The sequence below is a fragment of the Diplotaxodon limnothrissa genome, linkage group LG14 (assembly GCF_057381915.1).
Source record: "Diplotaxodon limnothrissa isolate DT_005_m linkage group LG14, D_limnothrissa_male_GT1.1, whole genome shotgun sequence".
NCBI lineage: Eukaryota > Metazoa > Chordata > Actinopteri > Cichliformes > Cichlidae > Diplotaxodon > Diplotaxodon limnothrissa.
Genome location: NC_140609.1, coordinates 35,943,191 through 35,967,490, shown reverse-complemented (window position 1 = coordinate 35,967,490; position 24,300 = coordinate 35,943,191). Strand labels below are relative to the sequence as shown.

General features: G+C 40.4%; 2 protein-coding genes across 2 annotated transcripts; one reads left to right on the top strand and one right to left on the bottom strand.

Annotated features, from left to right (window-relative positions):
* Positions 1 to 1,554: 1,554 nt before the first annotated feature.
* Positions 1,555 to 14,051, top strand: rasgrp4 (RAS guanyl releasing protein 4). Its single transcript, XM_085370351.1, has 17 exons — positions 1,555 to 1,674; positions 7,469 to 7,644; positions 8,249 to 8,360; positions 8,564 to 8,626; positions 8,733 to 8,867; positions 9,024 to 9,165; positions 10,078 to 10,251; positions 10,387 to 10,503; positions 11,084 to 11,359; positions 11,453 to 11,533; positions 11,800 to 11,904; positions 12,034 to 12,143; positions 12,254 to 12,404; positions 12,503 to 12,539; positions 12,896 to 13,027; positions 13,132 to 13,325; positions 13,790 to 14,051. The coding sequence occupies exons 1-17, from the start codon at positions 1,658 to 1,660 to the stop codon at positions 13,895 to 13,897; spliced, it is 2,130 nt and encodes a 709-aa protein (XP_085226477.1). The 5' UTR covers positions 1,555 to 1,657; the 3' UTR covers positions 13,898 to 14,051.
* An 814-nt stretch (positions 14,052 to 14,865) lies between these two features.
* hnrnpul1 (heterogeneous nuclear ribonucleoprotein U-like 1) lies at positions 14,866 to 24,060 on the bottom strand. Its single transcript, XM_085371071.1, has 16 exons — positions 23,996 to 24,060; positions 23,231 to 23,510; positions 22,723 to 23,010; positions 22,189 to 22,399; positions 22,016 to 22,089; positions 21,584 to 21,723; positions 21,129 to 21,228; positions 20,930 to 21,042; positions 20,480 to 20,746; positions 20,168 to 20,290; positions 19,922 to 20,050; positions 17,706 to 17,874; positions 16,724 to 16,987; positions 16,357 to 16,505; positions 16,064 to 16,267; positions 14,866 to 15,756 (listed from the first exon to the last, which is right to left on the bottom strand). The coding sequence occupies exons 2-16, from the start codon at positions 23,466 to 23,468 to the stop codon at positions 15,640 to 15,642; spliced, it is 2,586 nt and encodes an 861-aa protein (XP_085227197.1). The 5' UTR covers positions 23,469 to 23,510; positions 23,996 to 24,060; the 3' UTR covers positions 14,866 to 15,639.
* Between the last annotated feature and the right edge of the window lie 240 nt (positions 24,061 to 24,300).

The window sequence follows — 24,300 nt, the reverse complement described above, 5'->3', positions numbered from 1 at the left end:
GAATCCCCTGCAAACATGTGATGTAATGAAACTTTCAGCTCTTCCACGTAACAGGACGGCTGCTCCGTAGACTGTAAGCATCACGTTTGGTGGTTTTGCTGCGAATTTTCAAAAATATGTACTTTGCATACATAATAGATACAAAAAAAACATATAGAAATATACGCAGTGGTTACGACAAAAGTCTTATGGGGGCTTTAAAACTCAGGTAACGCTGCAGGTAACGTGGGCGTGCCAGCGTGTTGAGTTATAGTAAAATGGCACTAGCTGTTCTTTTGTCCAATGTTCTTCACCAGCTGAGTGGCGCTTCCTGTTTTAAAGAAGCATTGCTTAAGATTACAGTAAGTTTACCACATTGTCCGGAAATGGCGTGTTGTGTCTTTCTGCAACATGTGCATGTACGCCCCTGGAGATCTTCAATAATCTAACTTCTCAGCGAAATCCAAGTGCATGTTAGGTGTTTTTGACTTGGCATGCAAGGTCTGCGGGAGCCCTGTGCATCTCTCTTTGCTTTTGAATGCAGTGTCGCCCACTCACTGTCTCTGCCAGCCACTCAGCTTCCTGCAGCAAAGAAGCCACCTCTGCAGACTTGGGGACATTAATGTCCCCTGTTTGGTTGCCTCTTCCTCTTGGGGTGTTAAAACAAGGATTCCTTTGAGCCTCCCTGTCCAGCTGCACAGCGACATTCACAAGCACAAACACTACCTCCCTGTGTAATCACTTGCTACCCTGAGAAATGACAGCGGCAGTTTAAAAAAAAGAAGAAAAGGAGAAATCAGGAAGATAGACGTGATGTGGGGCACCCTGGAGATCCAGTGGGGAGACACGTGTCCGGTTTCAACAGTGTCACCAGGCCCTTGATGATTCCTCCTTAGTAACTTAATTCTTTTGCCAGGGTTTGACAGTGACACAGAAAACTGTATCAGAAAGAGGCTTTAAGGTGTGGCCTATTTTTTTTTCCTGTGTTGACACTTAAAAAGAACCCGAGAGTTCCCCTCTTGAAGTACACTGATGCTCATATGATTGCTCATCACTATCTCTCTCTAACTCTCCTCCTCCTTCCTCTATTGGTACTCCATTTGTGTTCACAATTCTAACTCTCTCTCTCTCACTCGCTCTCCCCTCCCCCTTGCACACGGCCACACACACACACAAACACACACAAACACACACACAGAAACTGATGTGAGTTCCCCTATCTATCAGAGCCAGTTCCTCCATTTAAGATGCTGACTTGTTTATGTTGAGGGGACGAGTGAATGACTGTTGCGAGTTTTTGCACTCTACTTCGAGGCTTCTTTGGGGCATTTTGTCTTGGCATGTCTGCTTTGTTGCAGGAAACGGAGGCATGAGGTCTGCTTTGTTACTGATTTGTGGTTGACAGATAAAGCGAGAAGGAGGTTAACTCACTCATAGAGTCGTTTGATAAGCAGGACTTAGGCGCGGAGTTTAGTCGATGAGTGTAGGTGAGCAGCCTTCGACCTCGAGCAGCCCTCCCTGCTGTGCCTGCTCTTGCTGTCCAGTGCACAGTAACACATAGAGGACACAGAGGAGATAAAGGAGGAGCAAGGCCAACCATGGAGCTGTAGAGACGTGCTCAAATGCCTGTACGGATCACCAGTGGAGGAGGAGTGTTGCTGAGGAGAAGAACTCTGCAATGAACAAGAACAAAAGGTAATTAAATAAGAAAAAAGAGACAGGGCGTTAAACCTGAGAGTTCGCTGCTCGCAGAACCATTTGCACCTCAGTTTCTTAACAAGTGTAAGTCTAAGTATGTGTCAGCAGCAAGTGTTTTGAGTGCAGCAGTGATGTGTGAACATTGAGGTTGTAACTGAGATGTGGTGTGGTTTGTGCAAAGGTTCTTGACAAAGTCAAAGAGAAACAAGGACATTTATTTCTGCATCTAGTGTATGCCTCTTCTGCCATTTATTGTCATATTCAACACTGTGCACATGGAGGCTTTGGGTTAAAATAAAGGCTGCAGTTAATGTTTTGACCTGCATATCAATGAAGACTATCAACTTCTCAAATTATTTGTGTGTACTGCACACAAGTGAGAGCCAACATTCAACAGTTGTGCGTGCCTGTGGAGAGCTGCCTGCTTGCCTTTCCATGGAAATGCGTTCTGCTTTTCTGTTCTGTCCAGTAATCTCCTTTTTCACGTCAGTGCAGTGACATTTTTTGCATTCGATTTTAGATACAGCAGAGAACCTATATGTTTGTGTTTTCAGAGGCATTTTTTACTGCTGCAGTTGTGACCACAGATCTTATCAGATTACTTGGAATGAAAGGGTTGTATGTTAAATGTTGAGGTAGTCAAATGTGAGTTTTGTCCAATTAGTTACCTGAGTTTGAGGGTATGGAGTTTCCCCTTCAGTGGCAAGACTGTCTAGAACTATCACATAAGGTCAGCATTGTATTTTTATCAGTTATGCATATGAGTTTAACAATATGTAAGACAATAAATAACACATTCCTGAAATGTAGAAATCTTTGTAAAATCTCTAAAAAAAAAAAAAACCTAAAGAGAAGCATGGAACAAACTCAACGTGGAACTAAATTGTAATAGTGGAAAATTAGGGAAGTAAGTCACATTAGAATTATTGTTATAGGTTAAACATACATGTGTGTATACCAGAGAGAGAATTTCCAAAAATTGGAGAGAACAGAGTGTAGTGCTTAGTTGAACAGGTACAGTACTGAGTAAAAGTCTTGAGCCACTCCTCATTTCTTGATAGTTTGCTTCCAAGCAGCCAGACTTTCTTGTAATTGTAAAGTGCTCTTGAACAGCGTCCTAAGGGTCTTTCAGTGTTTGGGGTTTTTTGGGGGGATATTGGCTCTCTTTTACCTGAACATTTTCAGGGGACTATTTTGTTCTGTTTTTTGTTATTGTTATTTCTTCATTAAGCCACTTAACACCAACCTATGAATCATTCAAGTATGAAAAAGGCACATAACCTAAGGAATGAATCCATTTTAATTTGTATATTTAGGCATTTTGCTATTAGCAGTCTGTCACCAAAAAAAGCACATCATTTATTCCTGTTTCTTTAGTTGAACTTTGACACACATAATATAGTATTTGTGCTTGATTCCCAAAGACCTAGTTAAAAATGGCATGGATTGCAATGCGTGCTTAGAAATTATGGTAAATGAAGGGCAAAAGACAAAGTACCAGGACTAGCAAACTATCTATAGCAGATAAACATTATCTAAATGTCAAGTCTGTAAGAAATAGGAAGAAGAATTTCAAAGATGTGATACAGGCATGAGAAACACATCTGACCCTTCAGTCGATCAAGCTACTATCTGCTAAAGGTTCACCAGAAATGGTCTCAGTGGAGGATTGCCCTCAGTATTCACAGAGAAGGTCAGGAGAGAGGTACAACAGTCAGTGTCTATAGCCATCTGTAAAACACAGTGGCAGCTCTGTCATGGTGTGATGCTGCCTTTCTGGTAGTGTTGTTGGAGGTCTTGCCATTAATTACTTTTGAATACACAAAGGTACTATCAGATTTTGATTGAGCATCCAAAGCATCTGAATATCCGGTTTTTCATTTTTCAATGTGACAATGATCCCAAACACACTGCCAATTCATTAAAAACATACCTGGATTGAAAGCGCATAACAGAACACTATAGGTCATGGATTGGCCTCCCCAGAGCTCAGAGCTCAACAATATTAAGGGAGCACTGGAAGATCTTGACAGAGAACAGAACAAAAGGCAGCCAGCATCCAAAAATGAACTTTGAATGTTCTTGAAGAGGCAGCGTGACCTATTCCTGAGGACTATTTAAAGAAATTACAAAAAAGCTTGACTACTCATTATAATTGAAAAAATAGTGTTTCTATACTGTATCTCGATGCACACTTGAATGTTCTAATGAATGGCTGCCCCTAGCTCCCATTTTCCTAGCAAAATATAAAGAATTTGGGGATTTCTCAAGACTTTTGCACAGGACTATATGATTGCACTATATACAGTACTAAGGAGGGGAGGGGTCAATAGCTCCTTGCAGAAGATGCATCCTCTTGATGCAGAGGGAAACAAGAATATGGGTTGGGAGAGGGGAGAGCAGGGGAAAAGAGCAGTACACAAACAAGGCCTTCAAAGGGCCTGGGCTTCAATTAATCAATTAAGGAAAGAAAGAGAGGAATTTGCATATCCCCCCGCCAGTGTGAGAGCAGGAGCAAGGGGAGGGGGTTACTGGATCTTTAGCCAGGAGTCTCAACACAGATGGGAAAGAGAGTGAGGGGGATTTCCAGAGAGAAAAGGAGAAGCTGTTTCCTGAATGGAATGAATAGAACAAGGATGAAGGAAGAGGAAAAAAGTGAGCAAAGTAGGAGTTAGTGAGGAAAATGAGGAATGGAAGGTCTTCCTGAAAAAAGAGTCAGTGATGCAATGGAGCAGGATCCAAATGAATAAGTATGTCATGTCATGTCATGCGCACAAGGATTTTATTTTCAACACAAAGGTTGTTCCTATAGATGACATGCTAAATAAAGGGAGTGCTTTTCAAGTTGCCCTATGCTTTGGAAAAAGTCAATGCAAATTCCCAAACAGTAACTGTGTTCTAATTTGCATCCATATCCACTACACTCTATTTTCAAATGGCTCTCTGTCATTGAAGGTGGTCAGTGTCACTACACAGAAAACATACCTTTGACTGATGTTTTGTGTGTTACCTACTCAGCACTCGGGGGAAATTCCCTGAATAACGTTATGACATCAACAACATTTCCCCGTCAGCATTTCTGTTTGTAGTTGCCGTGTCTCACGTATGTGCAAGTGCTTTGACAGCAGGTGAATTCACTGAGAAAGGTGATATGTTGCAAAGGACATTGAGATTAGAAAACCACTCAGTTTTGTTTTTAAATGTACAAAATTAGTGTACATACTTCAATCCAAACACGTAAAAGAAATAACGGACTTGGAAACACTTGAGAACATAGAATAGATATTCTCATAATTTATTGAGACTGTTAACGAATTAGGTGATTATTGGTTCATTTTCAATCTGGATCAGGTAATATCTTTAAGTCAGTGTTATCTGCATAGTCAAAATCCCAAATTGCATTGTTTTTTTAATCGATGGACTTCACAGTCTCTACAGAATGTAACAGCTTAACTTAAAGCAAAGACCTTACCCAGCATGAGATTTAAGTTTCACAGTACACTTTTGCAGAAACCTAAAAGGCAGCTAAGTATAGATAAAATGACAGAGGCATCTTGATTTCACAAGCTTTCCTCTCCTTAAAATATATTTGTTGAAAATGTTGCATGCTGTGCTGTTAATGTTAGTGTTTTGAATTCAGTAGCCAGACTGTGTAATGAGGCAGAGGGGAGGAGCACAAGAGGCAGATCTTTGTTGCCCAGCAGGTTTCCAAACCAGTCACCTGGAGCCTGACTACGAGGAAGAAGAGTGATGGAGTCTGGTTCATCACTGACATCCCCCTAATGCAGGGGTGGGCAATCTCAGTCCACGAGGGCCGGTGTCCCTGCAGGTTATAGATGTGTCCTCGAACCAACACAGCTGATTTAAATGGCTAAATTAGTTCCTCAACATGTCCTGAAGTTCTCCAGAGGCCTGGTAACGAACTAATCATGTGATTCAGGTGTGTTGACCCAAGGTGAGATCTAAAACCTGCAGGGACACCGGCCCTCGTGGACTGAGATTGCCCACCCCTGCCCTAATGTTTTGAGTCTAGATGTCTCTGAGAGTGAAATATGTTGCGTGATGACTAGATGGAACAGCACATACAGGCAGCTTGTGGTATAAATAGATAAGTGAATGTCACCACATGTTCCTGTGTATCTATAAGTGTTCTGCCATTTTATATGTTTTTGAGTGTCTGGACAGTGGGTGCAGGTGTATGTTTAGTAATGCATAAACTATATGAGAATGTACCAATGTGGTGAGTGGGTTGGGGAAATAAGCTGAGTGCTTAGGTTAAAAGAAGGGGATGTAGGTCTGGTCATTCAGGGAACTTGTCACCAGTTCTCTGAACTCACAGTTGTTTCCTGGCAATTTCATCACATTATCTGCAGTATAGACTGACAGTTTCATATTGGTTACATACTACTCAGTGTTTGCTCAGATGCACGAATACAAAATGTCTTAAGTGCAACACAAAGCTTCACCACCTTTAAAAAAAAAAAAGACAGACACTCTTAATGGGCAGGTTTGTTGCAAAATGTAGTTTCATTAATGTTTGGTAATTGTGGATCTAGACTTCTCTTAAGTCTCTTGCAAAACTGAGGTAACTATACCAGTTAAAATGTAGATGAAAAAGCAAAGAATAGAAACCAATAAAAAAGTTAAGAATTTCACTGGTTATTGTGAAACACGGTCAGATATTGCACAACTGAGCCACTGATCTGAAGAGGAAGCATCAACATAATCATGAAACAGAAAACTGTTGTGTTTAAGCATAAAATGTAGTATCTCTCCCTTATCTTTGTTGTCTAAAAAGTTGTTTTTGTAACTCTACTCGCACTTAGCATCAGTCCAGCTTCAGCATAAAGTATGCACAAAGGGATGGCCTATATGCTATGACTAGGCTGGATTCTCCTCAGTTGCAAATTTCCATTGAAGTCCAAAAAAGGGAAAATTTGCATCAGCGTTCTGCCACATCAGTAGCAGGACACCAGTCACCAGTGTATGATTACTAAAACAAATGGGTCTTGTGGTTACATACTGTATCTATAGGCTGCGAGGTGAATCAAAGAGAGATCTTCCGTTCTTGCCTAGTTTACTTGTGAGATGTGGTAAATCTATTTTGTTTTCGACAACAAGAAAGCATAATTTCAGTGTCTTATAAAAACTGATGGGTGATGTATTTTTATACTAACAGCATCCAAATATGTTTTGATGTTTTACTTTTTTAGACTTATAGATTTTTTTGTAACTTCAGTACCACTTATCAAAAACAAAAGGACTTATAGCAGTCACTATGCCTTATTTAATCTCTCATGTTGTCTGTTCCAGATTTTCCGTGACATTAATAGGAGTTTAAAAATAAAAGTTGCTCTGGCCTATGTCACCATTAGCACCTGCAATTAAAGAAAAAAAAAATCCAGATCAAAACTAATTCTTATAAAGTTTCTAAAAGCACGGGAGTAAAAATACAGTACAACATTTAAATGTGTGACACAACTGGCCACCCATCTAATGTCAGTAATGAAAAGTCCCCCACTACTTCAAGTCTTTTACTTATTTGACAAATTTAGAGAAGCGTCTGAGCTGTTGCGTGCAGTTAGTCTGCTTGTGCATGATGGCTCAGACAGCAGCAGAGCTGTAGCAGAGCTTATCAGATGTGGGGAGCTGTGTTTCCTCTAATGCTGGCTTGAACTATCTCGTCACACATTGTTCTACTTTTTTAGGCTACTTATGCTCCCCTTTTCTCTCCCTCTCTCGCTCTCGCTTTCACTCTCTATCTGCCTTTCTGTCTGTCTCACTTTCTTAGGAAGTCCAATGTGGAGAGTCCTGGTGTGCTAAAGGGCAAAAACCTGGGCCCCCGGAGGAGGAATACATGTCCCAGTCCTCAGGACATCACCCGGGCCCTGCAGAGCCCCAGTTCTGCTCCCAGTGCCAGTGCTGCCAGCCTGGATGACCTCATACAGCGCTGCCTAAACTGCTTTGGTCAGTCTCTGTTTGCCATGTGGTTTTACACTTTAACAACAACAAGGTTATATAATTGAGGGATGAGGGAAAGTGTGGGGGGTGGGGGTGAGAGAAACTGACAGGGTGGGATGGAGAGAGACAAAGAGCAGTCTCATACAATCAAGCTTTGTTCTGTTGGGTTACAGAAGCCAGCCAGTCATTCCCATGCAATGTTAAACTATACAAATCTCTCTATCTCTATCTCTATCGCCTCCTCTGTTGGTGTATCAGTCAGTTCATTAAAATTACACAAATACATTTTTTGGATATCAACTGTTAAAGGTCCTGAAATGTGACAGTAGAAAAACTCAAAATAATGATCTAGTTAACTGGCATAATATAAAGCTTTCCTAGGGAAATGTTAGGGTAAAATAAAACTAGGTAGTTTGGTTGTACTGAACCTTTAAATTATAATTAATATATATTTCTGTTGATAAAAACAGGCATACCTAGAGAAAGTCTGAAATCTCCACTCTACCTGAGCTGCTTGGTGTGACATAAACTCGTTGCCTATTGCACTGTTTGTTGTTTTTAATCACATTAATCCTCCTCCTGTGAATCCACTGCTCCGTTTTGCTTGCAGATTCAGAGGGCAAGACTTCCAGCCCAAGAGGGACCCAGTTGGTCCACATGACCCTGATGATGCACAGCTGGGTTGTGCCATCTGAGGCATTTGCCCAGAAACTTCTCACTCTATATCCTCCACTGCCACTCAGTGTAATACTCTGGTTCCACTGGTGCACTGCTCCCAATCACATGCCCATGTTGATTAATCAGATCAGGAAACAAGCATGGCTTTGTTTTGCACTCCATGTTTGCAAAGCAGATTTCAAGTATATATCCCTACTGTTTGGTATAATTTGCACAGTGTGTTTAGAGCCTTGACTATTATTCTTACTTATAAGGACTGTCCCTCCGACAAGAGAGGACTCAGGCGGACACAGATCCGCCACCTTGCCAGGTGAGTAAGGACACTCGAGACCGTTGAATGATGGAGTATGACGGAACTGGTTATCCTGCTCTATTTGCGAGTAGTAAACATGTTTTCTGTTTTGCTTTGTGGCAAGGCAGTGGATCAGCCAGTTCCCAGCGGTATTTGAGGTGGACCCCCACCTTGAACAGACCATGGGGGACCTGTGGGCACTGGTCCGGTCAGATGGAGGAGAGGAGAAACACTCGCAGCTCATCGAGAACTCCTGCTTGTGAGTCATGTTTCTGTTTGATTTACCGTTGTACCCTGGAAAAACTGCATATATATAAATATGTCTAAAAACAGTTTAAAAATATATATATATATATATAAACAATAAACAATCCTATAAATAGAATGATGATTTTTGTCCTGTTGCCTTTCCTAGAAGCCCTCACCTGAACATATCACAGGCACCCTCACCTTCTGTGAAGAAGAGGAAGGTGTCTTTAATATTCGATCACATGGAGCCAGACGAGATGGCTGAGCATCTCAGCTACCTTGAGTTTAAAAACTTCTGTAATGTATCAGTAAGTTCACCAAACAACTTCTCACTATTTCTTAGGTTTTTCACCCGATGAGACACCATCATGTTGCCATGACTCACAGAGATGTTCCTAGTCCTGAAATAAGCACTCAGAGTTGATGAATATGCATAGACAAGTTTTACTTTTGGTATCATTATTAGTACCAGTACATTATGTGGTTATGATAATTAGTCCTCTTGTAAAGATGTTATTATAGCCTAGTAGCAAAATTAATGGATAAATCATAAAATCATCTAAGATTCAAGCTAAAGCTCTTTAGTTAAGCATTCTTTGTCAGCGTTTGAGGTTTTTTGCTAAACAGTGTAGTTTAATGGCATCTTCATTCATTCTACACACAGCTGAGCATGAAGTATGTTAAAGTAAAAATATTATACTGTAAAAATGTTAAAGGTTCACTGTATTTTTGACAGTTTAAATGGTGACACTTTCCATGAACATTGGTCATTTTGTTTTAATCACACTATCAGTAATATGTTATTTGTAAGAACAAGTTTTTCTGCCACATTGTGAGAAATCCTGTTGCGTAACTTGCATTGTAGTTGATGGCATTTCTAACTTTCAATAGGAAGTGTGAACACTTTATGGGAAATGGTTTCAGTGTATCAATTTGCCTAATAGTACCTACATCTATAGTCTCAGTCCCTTTACAAAGTATTAGTAAATGGTGCCATACAGTCGATAGTGGTCACCGTATCTGTTGGTTTTACTGACAGTCAGGCTCCCTCCAGATGTTCCAGATGGTTTGTGAAATTGCAAAGTTGTGCCACAACTTTTTCTTTTACTCTGAAGCCACAATCAGAAGATAAAATATTGTTTTATTTTTATGAGAAAATGATTCAAAATGTTAAAATTACGAATAACCTTTATTGCTTGAACTCTTTTCTAATCGGACAGTTCTTGGATTACCGCAGCTATGTAGTACGAGGTTCAGTCCGGGACAATCCTGCTTTGGAGCGTTCAGTGATGATGTGTAATGGGGTCTCCCAGTGGGTCCAGCTGATGATTCTTAGCAGACACACAGCCCAGCAGAGAGCCCAGGTCTTCACCAAGTTCATTCATGTGGCTCAGGTAAAGTACCTGGGGAGGCAACATCACAAAAACTGAAATAAGAGCTAAGACGCATTTTGGTTTGGCTGCCAGGTCTACTGTTTCAGGTGCACTTTTTCTAATTTACAGTTATTTCTTATGCTCTTTTCCATTTAGAAACTTCGATCTCTGCAAAACTTTAACACTCTCATGGCCGTAACTGGAGGCCTCTGTCACAGTTCAATCTCCCGCCTCAAAGACACTTCTAACCTGCTGCCTCCTGATGTCACTAAGGTATTTTAAATATTGCGTGTAATCATGAGTCAGTGTTAGTGCCTGTCACGCCACAAGGGTGTAAACGTTTAGACATTGCTTTGCTTAATCATTGCAATGTCTGTTTCTTCACCTGCTAACCCAGTAAGTGGTGTTTCTGGTAATTCTTTATCTTTTGTTAGATATGGTGGCATTCAAAAAGTGATATTTGCATGTCATACACATCAACTAAACTTACTGTACATATGAGAAAGAATGTTTTGGGGCGTAACATTAACTCAGAGAAGTGTTTGGTACACATTGCATTTTTACCTCTTGTTTTTCCTGTGTGGGACAACACCTTCAACTGCCCTCTTGGGGTTGCTTTGTCATATCCTGAAGAGTTTTTATAGATTTTTTACATTTTTAGCTGTATGGTCTCATCACAGCTAGCCAGCTGTTTCTAGACAAACTGGACAAACGTGTGCAAAGGTTTGCCATATCTTAGATTACTCTTAGACGATTCACTGTTTTCCATTTAAACAAAAAAAAAAGGCTTAGTTAAATATTTTAAAAATATATATTTTTTAATCACTATTTGTCAATCTTTATTTTCTGTCAGGCTCTCAGTGAAATGACAGAGCTGCTCTCGTCGCGGAGTAATTACAGCAACTACCGTCGGGTTTACAATGAGTGCACCGGCTTCAAGGTTCCCATTTTGGGTGTCCATCTAAAGGATCTGATCTCGCTGAATGAGGCCTTGCCGGACTACATAGATGAGGAAAAAATCAACCTGAGCAAGCTGCAGCACCTCTATAGCAACATTAATGACCTGCTGGCCCTCCACAGCTGTACACCACCCTTTGAGGCCAACAAAGACCTGCTGCATCTGCTCACGGTACTAGAACAAGAAACAAGAAGGGGATTTTTACAAAGTTAGATAGCACGAAGTCACAAACATCTGAAATTCTGTTCTGTGTTAATGTTTCAGCTCTCCCTAGATTTATACTACACTGAGGATGAGATATATGAACTCTCATATGCCAAGGAACCCAAGAACCCCAAGGTTCAGGTCAGTAGAGCTGAAGTGAAGCTCTTTGTAACGGTACACAGGTTCACACTTACTTTAACCTCTTCTTATAAGCGGGTGGACATTTGCGCACTTTCTGTGGGTGTAACGTGTTCTTCAAAACAAAAGCAGAGACGCAGTGCTTAAATACATCAAAGTTAGCCACATCAAAGCGCTGTACGTTAGGGAAGTGTATTATGTGGTGGGTGTGTGCATTTTTGCTTGTCTGACAGTCTTCGTGTCTCATTGCTGCATCTGTTTGTCCACAGCCTGTAGCTCCAGTTAAACCCCCAGTAGTGGCAGAGTGGGGTTCAGGAGTCACCCCCAGGCTCGACCCCGACACCATATCTAAACACGTCAAACAGATGGTGGATGTGAGTATGTGACTTTGCAACAACCTGATGTCTCTCACTTCCTTATTACTTGGCAGCCTAAAGCAGAACTAGCAAACTGTTCCTTGACAAGTGGAACTGAATATCTGATCGTTCTGTTGCCCCCTGCAGTCCATAATGAAGAATTATGACCACAATCAGGATGGCTACATTTCGCTGGAGGAATTTGAAAAAATAGCAGCCAACTTCCCCTTCTCCTTCTGTACTCAAGAAACTGACAGGTGAGGAAGCTGCAGCTCACACGCGGGCCTCTCGTCATGACCTAAATGCAAATCAGAGAAAGGACAACTTACTTACATCTATGTTGCACTTTGGAAAATTTTCTGCCTAGGGAGGGACAAATCAGCCGTGAAGAAATCACCTCTTACTTCATGAGGGGAATGTCCGTATGTGCCAAGTTGGGGTACAACTTCAATGACGCGCATAACTTCCATGAAACCACATACAAACGACCAACATTCTGTGATATATGTAGAGGCTTTGTGAGTGTCATTAGCTTTGTTTGTTGTTTGTTTCTTTTTTCTCATTGTTTTGGGTTTTGTAGAAATTTAGTCAAATTGTAATTTGTCATATCTTGCAGCTATGGGGTGTCACCAAACAGGGCTACCACTGTAAAGGTAGGCTCAGAAACACAAAAATAAACCTCTACGATCAGAGATCTTAACCTTCTAATCAACTGTCAAGAGTAATCAGCTTGATCTGAGCAAGAATTTGCCCAATAGAATAAGACAGAGTTTAAGAGGACAATTCCCTGAACATGTGGCCTCTTGACATTTCCTCTGCTATTGAAGTAATTTAGTTTGTAACGCTAAAAGCATTACAAAATTACACGTCAACACTGAAATAGGCTATGTTGTTCCAAAAACAATGGTCTGATTACTCTGGATAATCCACAAAACGTTTTCTTAATCTGAGTGAACGAATCCTGGTAGTGGTAGTGCTTTAAAAGCTTAACATTTTCTCTGTCTTCCAGACTGTGGGATAAACTGCCACAGACACTGTAGAGATCTGGTGGGTATTGAGTGCTTGAAGAAACACAAAAACACGACTGGGTCCTGTCCATGCACCCCCGCACCTGATTTAAGAACCAAGGGCAACAGCTGGAGTGCGTCCTTTCTTCTTCATATACAGTCCGCAAAGCACACACTGTCTTCTGTCAGTAAAAAGTCTCTAAAATTATTATTTAATATTATTATTTTTTCTGGTCAGGTTCGGAAGAGGAGACCTTTGTTTTTCCCCCGAGTAATGAAACAGAGCACCATAAGGGTACATCTGACTGGAAAAGTAACACCAGTGAATCAGTACTGTCCGACCGCTCCACTCAGACGGATCCTGGAGTTTGGACACCTGAGAAGAAGGACAAAAAGGGAAACCACCTTCACTCTCGTCCATCACTGAGAAAGGTGAGAAATGGTGCAAGTTCCTGCAAAGTGATCATTCAGAAAGGAAGTGTTTCTTAACCTTTTCTTCTCTGTGATCCTGTTTATATGTGAAAAATGCCATGATTGCATAATGAAATAATACAGCAAGGATTCATTTAAGATTAAAAACTTTGAGTTGCTACCAGACACAGTACAAAATGATAACTCCGTTAAGAATACTGTGAGCTTGGACTCCATATGTACAACTTTGAATGACTCCCTCTACTGTCGTTTTCATGCATGCTGTTATAAAACAGCAAAATAATCCTTTTTTGTGTCCAGCTTGTCCATCTGACTGCTGAGACTTTACTACCTCATATTTTAGGCACTACTTTCAGAGTTAAAGCATTACAAGTGCAGTTTAAAACACTTTGCAAGACTTTGTGAAATGAGAAAAACAAACAGTGACTAGTTTCTTTATGATTAATTTGACATTTGTTTTCCAGGTCAGCACTCTACCACACAGAACCCGCTGCTCCATGCCTGTTTCCTTCCTGCAGGAGAAGATGGAGGAGCTGCATCTGTACAAAGACAAAAGCAGGGAGCCAGACTGAGCACTCATTTCCCCACATGGACAAAGCACAGACACAAACACATTTTTTGGACAAAGCTGTGTCTGACTCGTGTTGAACTGATACTATTTACTGGCCACTTATTTTAGAAGGCCAGCAAAGGACTCATTTGTGTTTCAAGCATGGTTGTGTGATGTTTTTCATTTGATCTTTGTCACTGCTATTTTATTGGTTATCCGGCTAAGAAACATGGATTTTCCTACTGAGGAACACCTCGTATTGTTTTGAACTGGTGCCTTGGTTTTCTGGTGCTAAACCACCTTACTTCCTAATTTATGCCAACCTATAGGCAGGCTTTTCCTGATCATACAATATATACACATGCAGGGTAGGAAATTAACACTAACCTCAACAAAACTGTGGTTAATTGTAACACTGGCAGCTATATGACAACTCGTCAATTTGGAAAGAATGGAAAACTATTTTAACTGTTATTTATTTGGCTGTTGATTGGATATTTGATATACAAACAGCTAATGTATCAATTTATCGCGTGTCAAAAAGTTATATTATCGAGTTTTACCTTAGCATCTGTTAGCCCAGTTGGTAGTAGAGTTTTGCACATCAAATTCTAAATGGCAATATTGGATTTCATATGTTTTTTACTCAATTAAGCTGTCAGAAAAAGTTAGTGGAAAATCACAAAGTATTTGTTATTGAAACTTCATCATCTATATTGCCCATTTGAATAGCAAAAGGAGCTTGTTAAGCCTAATCGGCCATCATGACTACAGTTTAAAATGTTCATTTCCTTCCCAATGTTTTTGACTACACATGCATATGGTCCAAACTTGGCATATGGTTTTTAGCTAAACGCTTCCTTTTGTTTTGTCCATGACTTACAAATGTTGGGAAAAAAAGTCGAAAAACATATCAATGATTAATCAGACAGTATGTGTTGTGTCTGACTTCACTGAAGGGGAACAAAAGGACATTAACAATTACAGGCATATACAACTGCATTTATTGTATAAAGACAAGACAGTTTGCGTAACTGATCAAAATCTGATTTTCATTTTCAGGTAGAAAACAAATTGTTTGAAAAGAATAGGATTAAACTACAAGACAAAATGCGCAATCACAAAGGGATGGAAAAAAAGAAAAGAAAAAAACAACCCTGCACATAGAACTAGTCAAGAGTGGCAAAATATTTTTCTCAATCAAAGACTGGATTAAATACTACAGCATCAACACCTATTTAAAAAACGTGTTTCATAATGCTTGGTGTCTATTGCAGTAAATAAAATGTAAAATCGGTAACTGAAAATTAAAAAGCAAGACAGGACAGGGTCATGGATGTAAAAAGCATGCATTTTGTTCTTCTCAAAGCAAGCAAAAGTATTCAGGGTTTGCTGTACTTTTCCTGCCTTCTTCACACTATGAAATGTACAATTACCTCTTCAATCTGTAGTAAATGTGGATTTCATACATCCACACTGAATGCATTATCAATAACATTCATTAAATGTCTTGATACCTATCATCTACCACTTCACGGTCACTGCTTAGAATAAGACTTAATTCAGTAAAAATAATGAAAAGACATCAAACTGTATGTAATTTAGGTGTACACGGATTGATGGCAAATGAAGGCTACTGTGTTAAATCAGATGGAGGATGTTATGGTTGGAGACACAATGTGGGACTGTACAAAAATCAATCTTCTGCAGTTATCAGAGGTGTTCAGGACACAGGTGGATGCAGGTACAGATGCAGGAAGGAAGCTACTGGGAACCAGAAGATGAGCCTTGGCTGCCTTGTCCAGGATAGCTGCCATACTGGCTGTAATATTGATTCCACTGGTTCTGATTCTGGTAGTACTGCTGCCACTGCTGAGCATACTGTAAATCAAAGCAAGAAGCATTTAGAGTTAAAAGTATGTTTACAAGTTTGAGATACTTCATGATCATTAAACCCTTTCCAAAGCCTTAAAGGTGGAGAAAGAAAGAAAGAAAGAAAGAAAAGGCTGAACACCGTTTTAAAGTTGTGAACTTTGTGATTCAGTTTTTCTACAGTGAAAACTTTGGATAAAACTTGGCCACCATCAGATCGATTACTACTAAAGTGAATTCATTAGGATTTCTGCCACTGGGCTCTATTGAAGTAACGGCCTGAGTTCATAGGGCCAAAAATGGACGTTAGTGGTACCTGCTGATACTGCTGGTTGTAGCTCTGCTGTGGCTGCTGTTGTGGTTGCTGTTGTGGTTGCTGCTGCTGGTGGTTGTACGTCTGACCAGTGGCAGGTGTCTGGCTGTAGCTCTGACTGTATGCTGGGTACTGACTGTAGTTGCTGTAGTAATTCTGGTTGTAGTTGCCCTGGTTGTACCCTTGATTGTAGCTCTGGCTGTAGCCCTGAGGGTGAAGAAGAATACAATGATATAATTTTTTCCCCCATTTTATAATTTATGGTGTTTTATCCATAAATGAATCATATTAAGTACCTGGTTGTATCCTCCTTTGTTGTAAGAGGGTGCAGTTCTGTAGCTTCCCCCTGACTGCTGACTGCGGTTATATCCACTTCGTGCATCAGAGCCTCCGTCACGGTAGCTGTTGCCCCACCTGTTCTGGTTATAGCTGCCACGATTGTAGCCTGTAAAACGCAACAAAAAGATGAAATATCTACAGACATTTATTGAACAATTTTATTTTACAAAAATGCTGTGCCAACGTAAAAGTCAAAGGAAGAAAGCAGGTGCAACATTTGTTAAACTGAGATCATTAAGTGTTCAGGAAAAATATGTTAACCTGAAAGTTCCAACTTTCTAGTTTGAAATTATCAAAAAATAAATAATATTTAAGAGTTCTTACCTCCTCTGTATCCACTGCCTCCATCCCCACTGCGGTTCTGGTAGCTGCCACGAGCTCCATCACGGTTGTCATACCGCTGGAAGCTACCACCTCCGCGGCCACGGAACCCACCAGACCTGTTATCAAAGCGTTTCTCAGGGGGTGGGCCAGCTTTGCGGCCCTCCTCATTGTACTGCTTCATCAACTTTTCAGCCTCGTCGCGCTGCAGCTCGACGTACGTCACTGCCTCCAGGAAGTCGCAAGGCTCAGGGAGAGTAAAGTTGGCTTCAAGAGTGGCAGTGATGACCACAGGAAAGAGACAGCCCATCCAGCAAAAAAAGGATGGGAGAGAGAGAAAGAGGGGGAGGGGGTTGTAGTGAAGACCAAAGCAGCCACACCACCGGAAGACAAAATGAAAACTAATTACTATTGTACAGGGGAAAAGTACATCAGAGAAACTAAGAGCAGATAATGAAGCAGATGGTAGGGTAAAGGGAACAAAAATTACCTCCAAGGGAACATGGAGGAAACATTTGTTTAAACAGACACAGGAGAGGAGGGAGACTTCAGTAAAGGTGGGGAGGGGGACAAAGGACAACTAAAAAGTTCGTGAGAAGAGGAAACAGCTCTGCAAACCAAGGACAGCTGATGTGAGAGTGTTACAAATTAACTTACAAAAACATATGCATGTAAATGTGTCATTTGGAAACATTCGTTTCATGGAAGCCAATTGCGCAGTATTGGTTCTATTACAAAGCCGAAATCTCAGTTTGCAGGGCATCAGAAGTAAGCTGAATGGCAAGTGGTAGATACAGGGCAAAAAATAAGAATCAGATTCATGTTGACTTTTTAAAAAATATCCAGGTCTGATATCTGGCCAAAGGCTATGATGAGGGAAGGGGGGAGGGGGCATCTTCCAAGTTTGATTTTAGAGACAACACATAGAAAAAAAGTAAAAAAAGTAGATCTGGTGTTTTATTTATTGTTTCCACAGCGTTCCTACCTTTCATTTCTAACACAGCATGATCGGGCACATCCTTCCCCTGCTCATTGGTTTGCTTTAATGTTCGTTCTTTTAAATCCTCGTCCGTGGGACAAATTACAATAGCCTTGCGTTGAAAACCTTCAAAAGGACGCATTTTTCGTCTCCTTGCTGATCCATAAACATTTGTCTAGCAATGGTGACAAGAAAGAAGTAGAAGCTTGTTTGTTATTGTTTATTTGTAATGGCTTTCCACTGGAAGGAAGCTGGAACCCTGCAATAATGAAGTGAGAGAGGTTTGGCTTGGACGTCAGTCTACGTTTTTACTCAGGTACTATTGGCCTCTCGTCACTCCACAGACTTACCTCACGGTCTGTGCGTCCAGGTACCCAGTGACTGCTAAAGAAAGTTATTGTAAATAGAGGGACCCCGTGCTGACTAAACTTTCTGCTTTGTCAGACAACGCCAAGATGCGCGCACTCAATTCTGTGTTCATTCAATGACTATGTGCTGATTGTAAATATGCTTCAAAAGCACTGCTACAATTACGCAGAGCAGTAACTGAGAGAAGCTGTGAGTATTTTGTATTTACCTCAAACATTAAAAGAACTTAAATATGCCCTAGATGAACAGTTACAATACCGAAAGGTATATTACAGTTACCATTTCGATTGAATTGATTTTCAATTCAGTTAATTCTTCTTCTATTGCGATGTAGCGATTATAAATGTAGAGATAGTTTGCAGTAGTCACCAGGTGGAATAGCAAATACATAAATATTTCATATCTTGCTCTGAACAACCTAATTTCAGTATTATAAACTACTGCTGTTAGATTTTTCTCCCAAAATATTCCATAGCACTGATCAGCAGGAACGACTCATGGTTACATTTTGCTTTGATGACAGTGCCAACTGTCAAATGTAGCCACATTATAAATCACATTTTTTTCCATAATCCTTGCTGCCTGTGTAAGAACTCAAAACCGAATGAAAATGCTTCAAAAACCCTCGTTTCAAATCAGGACTACAGCTAAATAACAAACACTTAATAATTACGCTTTATCTAAATTAGGCTTTTAGGTGACATTAAAACTGCCAAAGCACAATTATCAAACTGCGCCATGCTATGACATTCAAATAGAAGACTTGCGGTTAGGACACTTTAAACAGCAAACAGCTCACAGTATTAACTTCAAACAATCTCTCTCTTCATCCAGCAGAACTCAGTGGGGTCTCCACTGACCAACAAACAACTAAGTAATGCCAATGTCAGTTAAATTTGTAATGAATATGATCTCACAATTTAACAGTGAGAAGCTTATACAAGTTCTTATTAGTAACCAATTTAGCTTTAAATATATGCCAAAAGCTTAAAAAGAAAAAAAAAAGAAAAAAAAAATAGGATTTCGGTTCCTTAATATACACACAAAGAAATCACATACCTCAAAGAAAACACTCTGTGTCTAAAGTGCCAACTTTACAACTTTTATCGAATATAAACATGTCCGAAAAGCACCATTTACCACAGCATGCTGCTTCAAAAACCGCTTGCTAGTCTCATGGGTCCCTCAGACTTACCTTTACTCACCTTTTCTTCATACGAGCTCTTGTCCCATTCCAGACAACACATATATAACCTACCTGCAAATACTCACAGTTTCCACAGAAAAGCCACAGTCCACCATCAGACCCACCTACCTTTTTCCCACATTTCCTGAGCTCAAAGATCTGAAAATCTAAAAGGCTGTTAGTCAGTACTTACCTTAGGGGTCAATTTATTAAAAAACACACTCAAAAGTTCCATATATCTCACTTAAAAAATAGCTTTTAAAAAGCTATCAACTCTGTCTTATTAAATTAGCAACAGAAGGTGTTTTTCTTACTCACCAGTCAGAGCTTACTTGTTTCTCAACATCTTTACAAAGTCATGGTTTACTTGTACATTGTTGAAATTCACAAGACAAACAATACTGTATTATGACAGGGAATAGCAAGTGCAATATACTGCGGGATGAAAACATAACATATTCTGTCACTTATGAGAGCCATTAATCATTTTCGTTTACAATGCATGACAAGCAAGTGACAAGAGGGAGATCAATGCTTCTTCTACTCTATAATACACAGAGACCCCCTGAAAGATAAATAAATAGTCCATTAGAGAGAGAGTGATCATCAGGGCACATTGACTGACTGTGGTGAGTATTAAAGCAGAGTGTAACTGGAGGGGCAGTACCTGATCGAGGATGTAGTTGCGTCTCTTGCGGGCGGCGATCTCAATCAGCCGGTTCAGACACTGGGTGGCCTGCTGTATCAGAACATCCCAGCGCCCGGCGTAGTTCTTCTGGCGGCGCAGACCCATGACCTGGAGAAAAAGGAATACATTTTAAAATCTTTGTTTGAAAATAAATAAAGACTTTGAACAGAACCAACATTCACAATGTAATGAAGAAAAAAAAAACCCATAACAAACAAAACCAACCTTCATCTTGTCCATGATAGCATTTGTGCCCAGGATGTTGTACTTCTTGTCCGGGTTACTCTCTGCATGCTTTGAGGCCCAAGTGGTTTTTCCACAGGCAGGGAGGCCAACCATCATCAAAATCTGGGGGGAAAAACAAAACAAAAAACCTCTGATCAGTGCTACATCAATTTTTTATTTTGCTTACAATTAAATTTACAAATTGTGGCTAACTTCCAATTAACAATCAAGCATTTAGTCTCCCCAAAACAACAGAAGATTTGGGGGCAAAAACCTCATGTACTGTATAGTACAATTTCACTGCTAACTTACCTCACACTCAGACTTGCTGGCAGGTCCTTTAGTACCTCTGATCTTGTCCTCCATCTCCAGATTGTGGATGAAGGTGTATCCCTCTTGTGGGGGGAAGTAAGGCTCTCGCTTCTGTCCAAAGTTGAACTCAACCGCACAATTCTTAACCAGGACGTGAGGGAACAGGGCACGGCCTGCCAAGGCTTCTTTGGTTGTCCGGAAAGCCACACCCAAATGCACTCCATTCTTAGAGAAGCCCATCTCCACCTCGTCACCACTGTCAAAGTCCTTAAAGTGACAAAGCAAAGAAAACGTCTCAACTTGTAAAATATGCAAAATGCGAGCATTATGATAGATTACTACCATAATTACTGAATAAAAACACAATAACTAAAATAAAGAATACATTATTAAAGAAATGTGTGAAATTCTTATGTGATAAGCTTTAGAGAAAATGAATCAATTACTTACAATGTAACAACCGATGACATCATTTTCGCCAAACTTCTCACCAAAGTCTGAAAATTTACAGTCAACGGATTTTTTTCCTGTTCCTCCATATCCAAAGGAAAATGGCTCCTCGCCTAAAACATTGCAGGATTAAAACAATTGTTTTATTAGTTGACCGAGCAAACATCATGTTGAGTATTGTGACAGATGCTTCACTCACCAAGCTGAGTGCTGCAGTGGTTGAGAGACCACCCAATTCTGACCACATGGGGATCAGGCTCACTGCTGGGGAGGTGCTTCACAGGAATTTCTTCATTGATCTTTAAAAAAAACAAAAGTCAAACACAATCAGAGTAAGATTTTTGTTTGCCTAATACATATATGCGTGCGTGTGTGTGTGTGTGAACCAGAAGGATTACTTGACATTATTTCAAAAACAAACAAAACAAAAGAAAAGTTAACCAGAGCTTCTATAAAAATTGTGTTTTCAGCTACATTGGTTTAAAGGCCAACAGGGTTAATGCTATTCTTACATTTGACGATAATGCTTGTTAATAGTAAAGTTTCCCCAATACCAAATTGGTAAAATTTCATAAAATAGGTCTGACCTCATCAGCACGAATCATCTGTCTAGCTTTAAAACTACTAAGCCTTTAGACAAACGCATCCATTTACCTTCATCTCATAGCACACGCGTCCCTGGGTGACTCCATGAGTTGCTCGTGCCCCAGCCCAAAGGTAAGCAAAGCCTTCAATGGTCAGTGGATAACCACTGTAGCGGTCACGGGAAACTTTGAAGTGCAAATCACAATTGTCTGAAAACCAAAGAGTTAAGCACAAAGCATCAAACACTTCATCTATATCAGTCATAAGATGGTAGTCTACATCTCTGCAGCAATAGTGGGCGCTCATTATCACTGTAGATTAGAGCAGAGCATACATATATTTAAAAGGTTACACGTAATCCATCAACAAAAGCATGTAGTGAATAAATGACTGTGTCTGCTACAACAGTCCAACTTCCTATTGTCTCTGATATTTATAAACAACCATAGACAGCACACTGACACTAGTTTGTTCACACACTATTTAATGTACCATACTTACATGTATCAATTGTAACAAGAGTGTCATCTATGTTCTCCTCTTCATCTTCAGCAGGAGGCTGAGGTGTTCGGGATCTGTACAATAACACCAGAGTATTTATTGTCATACACTTTGCCTTATCCATTCCGAGTGTAGACAGTTGAGTTAACTTAGAAAAACATGTAGAAGCCCACCTCTTCTCCTCACGGTGCTCATAATAGCTGTAGCCCCTGTTCTCCTCATACGGCCTCTTACGTCCATAGTGTCCACCTCTCTCATCTTCAGTTTTGACTTGCTCTGGCTGGCCTGCGGTATCTTGCCCATGCTGCTGGTCATGCTGATTATCTTGTTGCCTTTCACCTGCACCCTCAGATTCATCTTCCATTTTGACCTCTACTTTAACTTCTATAATTAGACATGAACAAACATAACACATTTTAACATGAAAACAAGTTGTTGAATTTTTTCTACTAGGTATGAGAGCAGTTTGAGTGTTGGGTTTACATGTCTTTACTGTATGGCCAAAGTCCATGAGGAAAATTTTACACTACCTTTAGCATCATTTAGTTTAAGCAGATCACTGTGTCATTGTGCCACCTCTGCATGTCGGCAGTAAATAGCAGTAAAACTTGAATCTCTGAAAAGCGTTTCTATTCTCAACCAGTGCCATCAGAGATGAATACAAGACTATAAAAATCAACTGAGTAATAAAAGTAATGAAACATTACCTTGTCTATTCTTTTCATTCTCCTCCTCTTCATTCTCTTCCTCCACTTCCTCCTTTGTTGCAGGCTTGGTCTCTTCCTCAGACATCATGTCAGTTTTCTGAATATCCTCATCTGCTGTGAAGTCGGGCACATTGTGACCCGAGTCTGAAGGAGTCTGACTTTCGTAGGGGTTACCTTCTGCCTCCTCTTCTTCATAGTAACCACCTGAATCTCGGCCCTCATCTTCATCTTGAGGGGCATCACCTTCAGCTTCATCACCACCACCATAGTCCTCAGCTGCTTCTGAATCTGGAAATGTAAAATTTTTAAACTTAGTTTAGGTGTTCTAAAGTTTGTAAAGTGAAAAGTTTGTTGACATTTCCCAACTTTGAAACTTTAATTTATACTTAAGTACAGTGAAGTGCTTAAAATGTAATATCAGCAAAGGGCAGAAACTGGATCAAAGTCCAAAACAACGTAATAAAACTAGTTTCATGGAAGTGAAATGTTTAATGAAATAATACTTTACCTTGCTGCTCTTGTGCATCCGTTTCATCTTCATTGTCTTGGTAGTCATCACCGTATTCCTCTTCCTGCTGCTGATCCCCTTTATCCTCTTGCTCACCAGCATCAGCCTGAGCTTCAGCCTCCAGAGCGGCTTTCAGCCTCTCTACGAGGTCTGCCTTCAGGCCTCTGGTGTCCAGGCCACGGCGCTGGAGCTCTTCTTTTAACTCATTGACTTTCAGTTTCTTCACGTCAACACTCATTGTGATTTTGGATATCTGCTTGGTGCTTCTTGTCTTTATTTGCTACAGAAATTGGGAGGAAATGTTCAGGTACTGCTAAAAACACTGCCTATAACTTTCAAATGTTATCTGCTGCGCGGCACCGTGCCCACAGCCAAATAGGCTGCGTTAGCCGTTTAGCTAAGCTAGCAACGCTGGACAGATTCTGTAAGAATATACAGTGTTCCACTACACGTCTGTGAATAATTAAACTCGTGTTTTATTGCAGCCGTTACCAATACAACCCTTTGCAAGACAAAACTATTCCTAAAATAGATGCTAATGCTATTACTCATCTAAATATCTCGCTGAGCGCCTAACCTTCTTAGCCTAGCATTAGCTAACGCACCGACAGCCGCTGCAAGGGAAGAAACTTTAACTCAGACAATAAGCAAGCTGCGACCCATACTTTATGTCTGCACGCAAGTCCAGGAGAAAATGAACTGTGCAGTCCGCTTAAAGTTTAGTACTAAAGCGGAATATATTAACAAAACAAGGTTGAGGCCTACCTCCTTTCACCCAAGTTGCGCGGGCAAGTCGTGTTAGAAGACTGAAAGAGTTGCTACCGCCCCCTGGCGCCACAAAGTGGCCCAAACTCAGAACCGGAAGTTAACCAGAGCCGCTTGGTTGAATTTATTATTCTACTGCAAAAACACTGGGGTGCACTTCTTTGAGCTACCAAATAGCGCGAGTTTACCATTAACTAATTTGTACCATATAATCTTAGATGAAAAAAACAAAGTTCTGTATGATACGCGTTAAGCACTTGGAGCGTTCCAAAGCAGGAAGTGTTTAAGTTGACGTCATCTTGGGT